Here is a 15,818-nt window from a genome sequence, read left to right on the forward strand (position 1 = left end):
CTCTTAGGGTTGCCACGTGTCATCTTCCTATAGGGTCATGTATTGCCCTTTTATTAAGCCACGTGTCACTATGGGATTGGACCACGTGTTGGGGTATTTTTTTTTACCCTAAATAGTAAGTGCTTAATTATTATTTTAGGTTTAATTTTGAAATTTTTTTTGTTGTTGCTAATACTCATTATTAAAGACAAATATCTCTGCTCCACGCCCATGCACCTAAGATTATCGACAAAAAAATTGTAAGATCAAACAAAAATCTCAAAAATGAAACGAAAGATAAATTCTTATGATTTAACGTCTCAAAAGTTGAAATTGGCATGTTAGTTTAATACGTATAAATTAAGAAGTTGAGAGAAAATTTATTTATATAATATTGAATATTGCAAAAAATTGAAAGCTAAATGTTTACTCAAATATATGTAATCACAGCTTAATCTTGTAATTTTTCTTGATTAATTTCTACGCATAATCTTAATTATTCATCTATATTCTCATATTTCCTCCCCTTTATCCTTCTTTTTTATTCTTCGACATTGTTTCACTTTTAATGGTGCTTTAAAAAATATTCAATGAATATTTGAAGCAAAAAAAGGTATAGAAATACAATAGAATGAAGTTACAAGAACAAGAATAAATCATGTGTACAATATGCGCTTATTATTCTGGTTAGAAAAAGGGTTAAACGTCGTCACTCACTAACTTTTATACCAATATGTCTTCATTTGTTAACTTTTATACCTATATGTCGCCACTTGGTCAACTTTTATACCAATCTGTCGTCACTTGCTAACTTTGTCTCCCTCCGTTTTCTTCATAAGCTATATTTCCATTTTTGGAAATCTGTTACAATTTAATAATATAAATTTACCCACTAATGTCACCACTTTTTCTTACTTTATCATTTCTCACTTCTCCAATGATTCCCACTCCCTCTCACACCATTTTACTTTTTAATAAAATAATAACCTTATCTACCTCATTAACATCTTATTTTATTTAACCACCTGAAACTCCGCACAATCTTATCTCTAACTTATAAAAAAAACGGAGGGAGTATATCAATATATCGCCTACGATAATTTTATACCAATATGTCGCAATGGTGCTTAATTTTTACACCAATATGGTTATTTAGCCTTATGCGGGTCCCTTTCCATCCTAATCCTCCCAAAAAATAAATTCTCATAATGTCGAACCACCCACAAAGCCCACAAATTAAACAACACAATCATAATTATGTCCCTAATTATAAAATATGAAAAATATTTTCCAGGCAACATCCAACCAACACAATCTCAGGAAAAATACTTGAGAAATTAAGGCAGAAAATAAAGGAATCAAAATTTCTGATTCCTCCATTTTCGAATTCAAAAAATTTCCCAAATGTCATGGCTAGCTCGCTCCATCGCCAATTCCCTCCACATCGACGATGACGACGACACCACTCTTCCGCCACCGTCTCCGCCGCACCGCCGTCGCGAAAAACCGCCGGCGTCGATAATTTCCGTCGAGGAGGGAGAAAGTGTAGAATTTGATGGAGATCTGCGTGGTGTTAAAGATGATCTCAGCGAATTTAAAGAAACCTTAACTCGTCAACTTTGGGGCGTCGCTAATTTTCTCGCTCCTCCTCCTACAGCTTGTTCTTCTTCTTCGTCTTCGCATGATCATTGTGTTGTTCCTGAGTTGGATCGTTTGGAATCAATTTCGGGCGATGAAGAAGATGATGATGATGAATCGTTGGTGTATGGTTTAAATTTAACGGAAGATGGAAATTATTCAGCAATTGGGAATAGAAATTTAGGGAATTGTGAATCGACTTCGAGTTTGCATAGATTGGGATTGCAGAAAGTTGAGGAGGAAGATGATGATTGGATTAACGAAGCTGTGGGATTAACTGATGAGGTTTTGACATTTGCGGGGAATATTGCGCATCATCCTGAGACTTGGTTGGATTTTCCTGTTGAAGATGATGAAGATTTTGAAGGTATATTTATTTACTTTGTCTTTTTTAATTTTTATTTGAGATGTTCTGAATAATATTCTGAATTAAGCTTGTTTCTGTACATTTTTTTTGTATGAAATTTGGTCAAAATGTCTATATCAAAATACAATCTTTATGCTTGCATTTATTTGAAGGTGGAAATCTTATACTGTATAGTCTAGTGGACTTAAATTGTTTGATTTATTGTGAAATTGGCTTCATTGTCATTGGATTAAGTATGCATATCGAAGCTGAGTATTGGTAGAAATTATCTTAGATCATGAATTTAATAGAGTGATCAGTTGAAGCTTTAATGGTAGAATTGCCAAATATTCAGACGGAGTGGATTTTTTGTTGTTTATTTTTTATTTTTATTTTTATTTTTAAATTTAATGCAATTGCTTCTATCTGCCAGTTTTAATTTTTTGTAGAGAAATTACATTCCAAATTTGAAATTTTTTATGTACTAGGGGTTCCAACGCGCGCGATACTTCTAGTTCTCCTAGAAGAGTTTTTCGTAGTTGGCTTAATTTTTATCGCTATTTGCAAGGTTTTTTTGTTGTAACTATTTACATATATAGCTAGAGAATAATGTTTTTTTTCCTGTTAGCCCTCACTGATACATGCCACAAATGATATATAGGAAATTCTAAGTACATTCGTGCATGAAATAATAATGTTGTTGAGTTTTTGTACCTACATATTGTAAACAACTCAAAAATAGAGTATGCTACGATCTTAAAAATGACTTTTCTTTAACTTCAAGCTTGAGTATGAGTCAAAATACCAACAAAACAACATTTGAAGGGTGAGAAATGATAAAGGCAAAAATGAAACTTATTTGGAAGCAATATGAAGTAATATTAAGCAATATCGAATACGTTAAGCCACTAACAATCATTGAATACAATCATGAAATTGTTGATAAATGCCTTTTTACAAATAAGAGTTTACAATTCTTCTCTAGAAACCGCACTCCTAAACACCCACTTGAGATCTCAGTTCCTTGCTTGCCCTCTCAACCTCTAAAGACACAGCCTTACCATGCCAAAATATTGATTTGAGTCCATGGTGGAGGTGAAGAATGAGCTAGAGGTTCTTTTATTTCATTATAAATATAAATACACAACAGGGAGATGGTCTTGGGGATTTACAAACTGTTAAATCTAGGACCTTATATTTTTAATTACTTTCAATTAGGCCAAGACCACTTTAGCCAAGAATTTGGAGGTAACAAAGAATGAACAAAAATATGTGATTTTCCTCCATTGGCACGTCCTTCATCTATAGCATAATCAAGATTGTTGGTGGTGGGATTTTGCTAAAAGCCATTGTTATGAGTTAGGATTTTGCTAAAGGTTCGATCAAACCCTAATCAACAAGACATTGTTATCAAATTAAAGTTGGGTCGCCGAATTGTTGGTTGGTTGTTCAAGCTTGATTTTCAGGTTTGAATTCTCTAACTTCTTTTGTTTTTACATAATTATATATAGGAAAAATTACTGGGAATAATCCGACCTTTGCCTCATCCGCCCAAAATAATCACACCTTTCGATTACTTTTTAATAACCCGACCTTTATACCCAATCTTCTTCGAATGGGCCCAATCGGTCAATTAACTTGTTATAGCATGTTACTTGGCACGTGTATTGGTCCAAATAAAATTAAAAAAAAAAAATTAAAAATAAAAAGTTAAAAAAATCAATTAATTAGTTTTAAAAACCACCCACCAGCCAAACCACCTACCCTACCCTGCCGCGTCGACCTCCCTTACCACCGATCCCGGCTGCGCCGACCTCGCTCGTACCCCGAATCCGGCCGCGGCGACCTCTCTCGTCCCCCGATCCCGGCCTCGCTGACCTCCTCTGTCCCCCGATTTCGGCCACCCGACCTCCCTCGTCCCCCGATTCCAGCCGTGCTGACCTCCCCTGCCCCTGATTCTGTTCGCGTCCCCAAAAAAACTTTTCAGCCCACACACACATTCACACCACCATCACCATAACCACCATTGTTACGGGAATGGATGTGGTGGTTTAGAAGGGACAAAAGGGGGTAGGGGGAGGAGCGGCGACCAGCGTGAGGAACCTAGTCTAGCAATGGGGAGGAGGCTAGTCTGGGCCGATGGTGGCTGCGGGGAGGTGGTTGAGGCCGGTGGTGGTTATTTAATTTTTTTTATCATTTTTAGAAAAGGTAGTTTGAAAATAATTAATTAATGTTAATTAATTAAACTTAATTATTTCTTAAAAAAATTAAAATTAAAACTTATTTTTTTTTTACCAATCACATGGTTAAACGTGTAAATTAAACTAAATTAAAAAAAATATTACCTACTCAATCGGTTATGGACTATTTTGAGCGGATTGGGTATAAAGGTCGGATTATTAAAAAATAATCGAAAGGTGGGATTATTTTGGGCAGATGAGGCAAAGGTCGGATTATTGTGGGCAATTTTTCCTTATATATATTACACTCACTAAGAAATATTGTTTGACCGGACAATAATATGAACCCCAAATTACTCCAACCCTATCGAACCATTTTAAACACCTAGATATTACGGGATGCTATGATTAAATACTTGATCTTGCATAACGTCAAAATGAATGTAAATCATACGGAGTATTATATATAGAAGTTGAACAATCATTTCTATTTTAAAGGATGATTCCTTAAATCACTACCTTCTAAAAAGTACGAGAAAACACTTATGAATAGTGTGAGTACATTTATATCCTTAAAATGTTTGTTTATCTGAATGCCCCTATTGATATGATGTTAATTGCCTCTAAGTTTTTATGAATAGTGTTTGGACAATTATTTAACTCTTTATAGTATGCAAACATTTATACTTTTAAAATATTTGTTTACATATTTTCCCTCGTTATGTGGGAAAATCTCCCGAATATGACTAATTATGGCTAAGTCTTTGGAAAAGAATAACCTTTCATACGACATACGCTATGTCTCACAATATATTACTTTAAATTTATTTTTTATACGTAGCACGTAGACATAACCTTGTACTCTGTATAGTAGTGTAAGAAAAAACTTCGAATTGAATAATATAAATAATGATTGTACTTGATTACTTAAAGTAAAAACTGATTAATTGGGTAAAGGTATCTTAAAAAATAATCTGCAAAAGAGGAGTAAGATGACAAAGGGTTTCTTGGAGGAAAATCCTTGGAGTTCAGCACTGGTGGTGGTGGACTGGTGGGAACATCCGGGGAAACAGTAGAGAGAGAAATTCTTGTAAAAAATTGTTAACAACAATTTTAATTAAAAAAAATCTACATTTTTATTAATTATATCAACCTACCAAAAAAAAAAGGAAAAAAATATTAGAACTTTGAATTGAAATTTGCTTTCTTAAAGAACCATCAAGATACCAGGTGACTGCAACACAATCAATCAAAGTTGAATTCAATTAGCAATCAATTGAAGACGAATTCCTAATTTCTCAAACTATAAAATCAATTCATCAACACAATCAATTCGTCATTTTAAAACATTCCTCTCAAATTACAATCATATCCCAAAATATCACCAATAATTACAAATAATTACTTCCATTATACAAAAAAATCACAATTTTCAACCTCGGAGAGAGACAGAAGTAGATTAACAGCACAAGCCATATAAGAAATGGAAGCATAAGCTCCATGTTTAGTCATGGTGGAACCAAGAAAGCATTTTATTACAAAGTTTCTCTAAAGCTCACTCTTTTGTGTTAGTTGACCAATTAAAAAGTCTAGGCCAGAAAGTGACCAGATAAAAGGAAAAGATGAGAGGATGTGCCATGGGGAGTCGGGCATTATTACAGGAAGAGAATATGTAGAATCGTGATTTAATACTTGAGAGATGATGAACAGAGTAACGGACAAGGGACACAGAAGAAAAAAGGGAAAGATATTAAAATTTTAAATGAGGGTAAACATGTAAATAAGCTTTTTTAGGGGTATAAATGGAATCACATTATTCCTAAGAGTTTGTTTACACTTTTTAGGGTATAATAAATATAATATATAAAACATGTAAATAAACTTTTTTAGGGGTATAAATGGAATCACACTTATTCCTAAGAGTTTGTTTACACTTTGTATAAGGTAGGGATAGGTTATTTTTTGTTCATTTGATGATTAAATGAGCAATAACCATCTTTTAATGATCAAAATAAGCAAAAAAAATACCTTGGATGTACCTTGCACCGGGGTGTATATAACAACCTTTTGTATCATGTACTAGCCAAGGTTTATGGGTGCAATAAATTATTCCAGGTAAAGGTGAAATGAACTTGTATCCATTGCACTATTTGATGTATTTTTCTGTTCGCTGTTCACTTACTGGGGATTTGGTGTTTTGACTTTTGGCGGGTCTATAGCTTGAGCCAATATTCTCTTCGAGAATCTGTAGGAAGGATTTGAGTCGATTAACGGTGACTTCAATCACCTTAGGTTATTATTTATTTATGGAATATTGAAAGATAAATTTATTAGACAAATATAAATTTCGGTGCATGTCTATGGGCTTATACTCAAACAGTTGATATATATATTTGTTAAACTTATCAGTAATTAGCACAAAAAAAAATTTGAGGAAGCTCACTTTTTATTTTATAGCTTACTAACTTGTGCTGCTGATATGTTTTGTAGATTTTCCCATGTCAGAGTCTCAGAAGAGGCATGCTCAAGCTGTTGAACATCTCTCCCTGAGGCTTGCAGCACTCAGAATTGAACTTTGTCCGGCCCATATGAGCGTGGGGTTTTTCTGGAAAGTCTATTTTGTTCTTTTGCATTCTAGGCTTAATAAACAGGATGCTGATCTGCTGTCTACACTTGAGGTGAATCTCTTTATCATTCTTTTTTTGTTGTGCAAGGTCATTATGAAATTTCTAAATTTCATGCTTGCCAAGAGGGTGAGCTGCCGAATATCAATATTATAAAAAAAGGTTTATTTTGAATATATCATGGTTGAGAGTCTCGAAGTAGCTCTTTGTGCAGCCTTTTTCTTTGATCTAAAGAGTGGAAAGGAAATTCTTGTCTAAGAGATATATTATCATATGTTAACTGAGTGCCATTTGACTTGTAAGAGGGAACAAAAGCAGGTAAGAATTATAATGTTTCATCGTACAATGTCCATGAGATTAGAGAGGTGCAATTATGGATGAATTTGAAATATTTTAACAACTAGATATCTATACTTAGTATTTAAAAATACAAACCCCATTTGCCACATGTCCTCCATTCTTTCTACATTTCATTATAATACTTTGCCATGTGTCCTTTACTTTTACTTTCTTTTTAATTCTTTTCTATTATTAGCCTTCTTTTTATGTCATTAGTTGTTGTAGAACTTTTCCATCTTCCCCCACTTACGTAACCGGTTTAATAATTTTGTAACCTCCTCTTTAATTCAACATGTTGAATTTCTTAATCTTTTCCTCTTCTCCCTCCATCTTTTAAATTCAATTTAATTGAATGTGTTATTTAATTCATTGACCCTTTATCATTTACCCATATTTCTCTCCTAATATAAATTTCTAATTAAGCATTTTTTACATGATCTAAATTCCCCTAATAAAATTGACATAAAAATATCTCTAAAAAGGTTGTGCAAAATATGTGTTACGATGAAGATGGTGATTGAAAGGAGATAAATTTAGTCTCAAAGAAGAAAAAGTTGAATGGCAAGAAAAGGAAAAAGGGTGTAAGAATATTCAGAATACCCACATAATGTATGGCATTGCTTGCATGTCTTAGGGCCATGCATACTTTCAAGATACTAAATGTTCTCTTTTAGAAATAGATTTTAATTTCATATTTGATGTAAAATGTAAATTTATAACAAGCATTTGGTCTTCAGTTATTTGATTTTATATCACTACCATGCATGTTAAATGTTATAAAATTGTAAAAGTTATTTCCGTAAATAATTTTTGTAGCATAAATAATAACTTATAAACATCCCGTGCGTAGAACGGGCCCAAAAGCTGATATACAAAAAAAAAAAAAAGAAAAAATAAAATAACAGGGATTGCTCCATTGTGGAATTATTTCAGTAATATAGTCATCTTTTGTTCAGTTCAATAACCACTCTATTATTTGCTTCAATAAGTCTAAACTAGGAAGATAGCCTACTTAAGCAATAAGCACTGCATTGTAAATAAAAGTATCTGATATACTTTTTATTGGCAATTAGAACTCACCGACCAAAAATTGTTTTTAAAAAATTAGCAGTTGGAAAAAAATAAGTTATTGGATTAATACCCGTATACCTTACGGTTATTTTTTCTTCTCAAAGCTTTATTTACCTCCATACTTTTTTTTTTAAATTGTACATCTATAAATTAAAACTATCTTCCCGTCAAAAAAAAAAAAAATAAATAAATAAATCTTGAAACATCACTGTACTAAACTCTATTATTTATTTATTACAAATTGATGCTAAAGCTTATTCTATGAATAGACGCTCAACTAGTCATGTACAACGAAAATTGACTAGGACTATGTGGTACGAGTTTGCTTCACTTAATGTATTGGTGCTTAGTTTGCCATTTCAAATGACTTGATCATCATTCAGGGTGATCCTTTCTAGAAGAGGGGGCGATAAGTTTCGGGATTTTTTTTCTTTTTATTGTTAAGAGGGTGGTCATGAAATACTAATTGAAGTCTTCCTTTTTGGAGATGTGATGCTGACTTGTGGTGAAGTAGGGTGACTTGTGGTCATTGAATACTAATTGAAGTCTTCCTTTTTGCATTGACATTATTGATCAATACCATGTTTGTACTCTTTGAAGTCTTTAAAATGACTGTTTTAGTCTGCTCCTTTGTGTTGTCATTCTGCCAAAATCCATTTATTAGATCATGTAGAGTTTTCCTAGCTCCCTAAAACAGCATTCTCCCACGTCAGTCCTCATGAGGGGTATGAACCCCTGATTGCAAACAAAATTTGTGCATTCCAGAATGCAATCTAATTTGCTGAACCCCTGACTCGGTTCAACAATCCCAGAACCTTCATCAGCGAAGTATTTTTTGTTTATCATTTTTATTCATTTCATTCCTGGGCATACACAATTTGCTATGAGTTGTGTTCTGCATTCCCATACAACAAATTGTATTGTACCGCTTTACCATGTAACATTGGTCATTACCAGTCTGCCCTAAATTTCCCATTTACCTTGTACTTGTAGTGTCACCTCAAAATTACTCCCTTTGTCTCTATTTGTTATTCCTATCTGGAATCTTTTTCTGAGACCAAAAAAATCTGAGGGTTGAAATCTATTTGTTGAAGATTGAATGCCATCAATATTTGGATATAGGCTATGCTTATCTCATCTTATTCAAGGCCCTAATTGTTTTTATTTTTCTGACTATTTCACCTGTGTTAGATCATACTCCATCCATGATAATAGTAGTACCATAAATCCATTTGATATCAGTAAGGCAAATATCACATCATATCTTTAATTACAGTGAAGTTGAATATGACCAGGGGCGGAACTTTGTTAGGGCCCAACCCCCCTAAGTATTTCTGAGTTGTTCATAATAAGTAATATGATGTCTAATAATTGCATATATAAAAAGCTGTGGCATAATGGTTTAAGTATTGTTACGGAGTATTTTTTAGCAAAAGGTTAGAGGATCAAACAATGTTCCCCCCCACCCCCCCCAATTTTTAGCCCAAGATCTGCCACCGAAATATGACCCTAGTTTTCAGACATGCAGAGCTTCTAATTACTTGTGAATTGCCTCTGCTTATCTTCTAGCATCGGATCTGGGTTTAGTGTTCATCTGCAAATATTCCGGGCCTTACGGCAATGTAGGCCTTGTGGAAAAATATCTCTTTTTAAGCTCTTGTATGATATGAAATGCAATCCTGGAGGTGAGTTCCAGCACCGTTTCTTCCCTGCTGACAAGTAATTTCACTGGAAAGTCATTTAATAAGTTCAGAATAATATAACGCTAACTGAGCAGCTAAAAATCTTAGTCAACACTACAAGAGAGCACCTATTCTAGCTTCCAAACTATTCCATTATAATCTAAACAGCTCAGAGTTTATTAGAATATTAAGATATTTTGGATTGAAACCTAATAAATCACGTGATGAAATGATTGTCGTTTTAGCGGAGTATTTGTTCTTTTTTGAATGATGCCATTTTAACCTATATTTACACTGTCTTTAAAACAATGGCTTCTAATAATAAGCTCATCTTTCTCCCCAGTTCCCTTTCAAAGATTGACCCTAAAATATGCACTTTAAGGGTTTGTGACGAATACGTTGTTTGGATCATCATTCTCTCTAGCGGTGACATTGTGATGAAAGGAGCATCATGGGAATTTTCACTATCCATCCATCAACTGAACATCACTTGCATAGTAATGGCCAAATATGTTGGCCTACCTTGGTTTACAATGCTATTGTTTAGCACATGACTGGCCCTCACATTCATGATTTTTGTAAGATTGGCCTGTTGTTTAGCACTTGTATTTGCCGTTTTTCAAGTATGCCCTTTTTCAAGTAATAACTTGTAACTTTCCATCTTGTTTAAGGCATTTGATGCATACATCTTAATATTCCGCTGATCTGAAATTTTTGAAGAACTTTGTCTATGTTAGACAAGGTTACATGGTTTGAGTAGTCCTTGTCAATAACCTATTTTTGTTAGGTATCCAGTTTTTTGAGATTTACCATTTTCATGTATGCTGCAGTGCTGCATGCCTACCATTAGGGATGATAAAAAAAAATATGGGTTCTGCTGCGCTCCGGTGTTTTGGAACTTGATCTACCAGCTCTATTTCCGGGTATCAAAAATTGGAACCTTGGTAACTGGTCAACAATGGTTCCAATACCAAACTAAAACTTAATAATATGTTCTTTAAACATAAATCCAATCATAATATTGGAAGAAAAATTTACTGAATAACAAATGAATCCCAAATCACAAAACAAATCATGTAGTAGATTTTTATTGAATTTAATTAATTGACAACCAAGCTATTCAAATCTATTAAATGATTGAGACCCTCAAAAAATATTGGTACCTAGTGGTTTCGATTCCGATTTTGAAGAATCAGTTGCAACAGGTTCTGAATCTCAGAATTTTGAAAAGGTTTCTTTGCTCATCCCTGCCTGTTATGGTTTTGTTTGAACTAATTTAGTTGCAGTGATGCCGCCTAGTCATTCACTTTTGGTTGAGATTTTCTCAACTTCTTGCCTAAGTGATTTTTACTAGCCATCAACAAGCAATTAAGCATTCCCAATATGATAATCAAACATACCCACTACATCATAGTGTAAAGCTTGAAGGTACTGAAAACCATTCATAATGTACTTGAAAATTGAGTTGATATTTGATTTGTGGCTTTTGTCATATTTTAATTGGTAGTGAATTAACAACTAATTTGGAAGAGTTACATCAGATTCCTTGTTCTTTTTTCACACTTGTATTAAGTATGTCTTAGCTCAAATGTTTCTGACTTTCTTGTACATTATTGATCATTGTACATAAATTGCTCTGCTCTTTTTGCTGAAAGTGAGAAGATGTTTCTTCATTTAAGTTTTAGCTTTTGTCTTACAGAATTTTAATTCAACAACTTTCTTTTAATTATTATTTTATTGAATAAATAATAAATTTGCTGCTCAGGTCGTAGAAGCCAGAGCAAAGTGGATGCAAGAGCAACAAATGCGAACCAAGAAAGATTCAGAATGGAACCATGCTGGCCTCTATTCTAGATTAAGTGCTGACTTTGATGATAATAGTACTCCAAGATCCACGCAGAATGAGCGTTCAGAGACCTTTTCATCCTGGACGTTTGCTTCTGAGCCTGCCACTTCTTCCACAGTTGATTCGGATGTGGAAAAACACATAAGTAACGAGCTGCAATTTATTGATAAGTCAATTATTAATGAGAAACAATTGACAGATACAGATGATAAGAACATACTTGCTGGCCAAATGTCCAAAAGACCTGTTTTGAGTTTTATTGATGATGATGATGATAGTGATGAGTGGCCTGAAGATGATTGCTTAGGACAAAGTGGAAGCCTTATACATGTTGGAATTGCAGATGAGGTTTCTTTTAGCGATCTTGAGGATGATGATTGTTGTATGCCTGTTGTGTTAAAACCTTAGTATAAGGTGTAATTCTTTGGTTATTTGAAAGAGGATTGCATACAGAATTACAGAGTATTAATATGGAATTTATCGTCAGACTGGCTGCTAGGTTCCCTTGATTGCTGGAAATTCCAATACTTGTGATTCCATGGCCGAGGTTGAAGTATATGGTGTTCTTGACCTTACCTTGCTTGATAATCGCCAAATGATCTATTGGTGAAGTTCTGTTTGTATGTAACCGTTACAATACCAGTGTGCCAGCTTGACCAAATGGGCAGTTCTGGCCTTGGTGCTCTTGAGTGTGCAGATCTGTATATTTTTTTTTTTTTTTGTACATGATTGACGGAAGAATTTATCAGTTGCAATATGTACATTATTACGTCTCAATTGAAGCTGTGAAACTGTCTGTAAGCTTATTCATTGCTTGCTTCCATGATTCAGTTTATGTTTGGAAGAAATTGTAAGGTTGTCTTGTCTTCCTTTCCTCTCTTTTGCAGAATCGTTCTTTTCTTCATAGAATTTTCACTCTCTGCCTATTACCTTTTGGCAACACCCACAATTTTGTAAAGTAGTTGGGAGAATATTTGTCCAATTTGTCTAACCGATGAAAAGGTTAAAGTTACTGCCAAACAGTATTAAAGTATGTATTTACCAGAGGATTTCTAGGACTCTAGTAATTAGAGTCATACATGACTCTAGTAAGGACATATTCGCTCATTTACTTATACCGCACTTGAAAAAAAAAATGTCATAACACGCGTTGGTATTTCATTATACTTTAGATGCTATCATTATGATACCAACAACCTTATTAAGTGATACCAACAAATGCAAAAATGTTTTGTTGGTATCGATATAATTTGTTGTTGGTATCATGTTAAATAACAACATTGGTTATTAGAGTCATGTATGACTCTAATTACTAGAGTCCTAGAAATCCTCGTATTTACCAATTGTTTAATTATTTTTTTTTTTTTGAAAGGTACTGTAACCATCACGGTTTTTTTATTTTTTTTATTATAAAGGTAAGATACCATGATGGATTAGGTTTGTCGTCTTGTAAGACCAAAACCTAATCTATCTAAAATTAAAAGTAGAAAATTTGCTATCCATAAAGGGGTTAATATCTTGGTGTATCGGGGTTAAATAACTGAGAGAAGCAACCTAATCTGCTGCTAGATTTCATTCACGAAAAATATGCGGGGATTGAATGGCTAAAAAAGACTCCAAAATTTTCTTTACATCATCTATAAGCAGATGTAACTTCAATTCTAAGGGCACTTGAAATGACCTTGCAAAATATTGATTACCATTAGATTATCACCTTCTTTAAAAATGTTGAAAATATTGTGATCCCTAGTTAGCAACAATTCATTATTTGAGTGTTAGATACTACTTCGTTTTCTATCACTTTTAATTTTGCATCAATTGTAAAACTTTTAAGTTTCTTAACATTGATATTTGGACACTAATTGTTTTTGGTAAATTAATATCAATGATTTTGATAAATTGACAATTAATGGTAGAATATAACATTAAACTATATAATTATCAATCTAATGTCAATAATTTATAGTGAGTATTAAACTTTGAGTGATAATAACTAATGTCAATTAATAGTAAAGTATTCAAAATTTCAAATTATAATTGATAGAAATTTTATGTCTTGTTTAATTTTTTAAAATAATGATTTATTGGATTATTAATAGTTCAAAATGCCCTAGTCCAATAGTAATTAATGAAATGAGTGAGGATATTAAAATAATTCTAGGAGGACACCATTGCCTTCCCCTAGAATAGAGAGACATTTTTAAGTAATGAGTGGTTAATGAGAGTGTATATTGAAATCACACAGCAAAATGGCTAAGCACAGTTTTTTTTTTTTTTTTTTTTTTTTCCTTTTTTTTTTGGGAAATTAAAAATTCTATTTGGAAGACCAACTTTTCTGACATTTGGCATTAGGAAATGTCTAGATTGAAGTGGCCTCATTGTCATTAAATTGGCTAACCATAGCTTAAATAGTTAATAAGCTAACTAGTTTAATTAAAAGACTAACAGACCCTTTTTAATTATCCCTCCCAACATAATCAAGCCACCATCACCACCACCCGGCCCACCACCACACCTACCTGAAACTAACCACCCAAACCCTAAAACTCCCACCCATCGCCAAAACCACCAAGGCCACCACCACCTACCTGAAGCTAACTAAGGAACCACCCAAAGCCTAAATCCTCACCCACCGCCACAACCATCAAGTCCACCACCACCTACTAAAACTAACCACTAAGACCCTAGACCCCCCACTCGAAACCAACTCTACTCGAAACTACCTCCACTCAAAACCAAACCCGTACCTGAAACTGGCCGATTTTCGAGTGGGGGTGGTTTCGAGTAGACCAGCGATTGCTCCAGGTTCATGTCTGACTAGATTTAGAGCGAATTCGGGAGATTAGAGATTCCGACGAGAGTTGAGGGTCGTGGGCTGGTTCGATGGTTGATAGTGGGGTTCGGGGGGTTGTTGGGCATGAGTTTAAGAAGGTGGCATGGTGGGCTTGATAGGTGTGGCTGTGGTGATGGTGTCTAGACAAGACATGTGGATGAATGGTGTTTGGTGTCGGGATGAAGATATGGGGCGGGTTAGTTTAAGTAGGAGGGTAAGTTAGTAAATTATTAAATTTAACTAAAGGTTTTAGCTGATATAAGCTTAGGTTAGTCAACTTATTGAAATTAGGTCACTTTAAAAAAGTTAGTCTTCCAAATAGAATTTCTGATTCTTGAAAGTCACAATGTAGAATTTTCCTTCTTTTTCAATGTCCCTTTTTTTGTTTAACAACCGCTACGTACAAATAGTTGTATCTATAAAAACAAGTCATTTGCAAGCAAATCGGTTGCTAAATATTGGAAATTTTGCTCCTTAAAATCCTACACAATTTAACGGTAAGCTAAAATTATTTTATCAACACGGACATATGCATTTTATTTAAGGAACCGATAGCTACAATAAAAATCCTCAAGTTTAGGAACTAATCAAGTGTTCCAAAACATTTGTTTTATCTAAAATTATCATTGTAAGAAGAAAATAATTTTTTTTTCCCAACAATCTCCCACGTAATTAAATTTTATGAAAAAAACCAATCTCATTGGTCCACCTTGTTAAATTTATTCAATTTCTTTATTTTTTTTGGGGAACAATCCCCCAAGTTGGTTTCAACAATGAAATTTATCTTTTTCAATGGTAAGTATTTATTTTTATCTAGATAGTAGGTTAAGAAATTTTATATATAGAAAAGAGATTTTTTTATAACATCTCATCACCTAAACAGCCTAGGTAAATCAATTCAACTCCTCGCATATAAAATAAAAACTCAATAAATATCATTGGTTTCATTATTGTCTCATGTCTTACTAAGAATTCACATCACACTTGAGAAGATTAACGTATGAGCCATCGAATTCCAAAAAATAAAATTCCAAATGTAATTCAATTTAGGAATATTGCATACAATTCTGTATTATTGGTTTGCAGTTTCAAATACATTAAAGGAAAAATAATTTAGAATGTAGAGGTGTTTTTATATAGAAGAAGGAAATCTGTAATTAATAGGAGGAACGAAGAAGGAAAAAAAATTTGAGTACAATATAGGACGGGGTTGATTGGAGGCGATTGAAGATTTGTGGAGGGATAAAAAATTAAAATGCAAAAGCAATATCATTTATGCT

At 33.6% G+C, this 15,818-nt stretch overlaps 1 protein-coding gene across 1 annotated transcript; it reads left to right on the forward strand.

The window, feature by feature from the left end:
* The first annotated feature begins 1,201 nt into the window (after positions 1–1,201).
* LOC110720010 lies at positions 1,202–12,574 on the forward strand. The gene is made up of 3 exons (XM_021899006.1): positions 1,202–1,984; positions 6,634–6,821; positions 11,625–12,574. The coding sequence occupies exons 1-3, from the start codon at positions 1,384–1,386 to the stop codon at positions 12,111–12,113; spliced, it is 1,278 nt and encodes a 425-aa protein (XP_021754698.1). The 5' UTR covers positions 1,202–1,383; the 3' UTR covers positions 12,114–12,574.
* The last annotated feature ends 3,244 nt before the right edge of the window (positions 12,575–15,818 follow it).

Source organism: Chenopodium quinoa, unplaced genomic scaffold, assembly GCF_001683475.1.
Source record: "Chenopodium quinoa cultivar QQ74 unplaced genomic scaffold, ASM168347v1, whole genome shotgun sequence".
Lineage (NCBI taxonomy): Eukaryota > Viridiplantae > Streptophyta > Magnoliopsida > Caryophyllales > Amaranthaceae > Chenopodium > Chenopodium quinoa.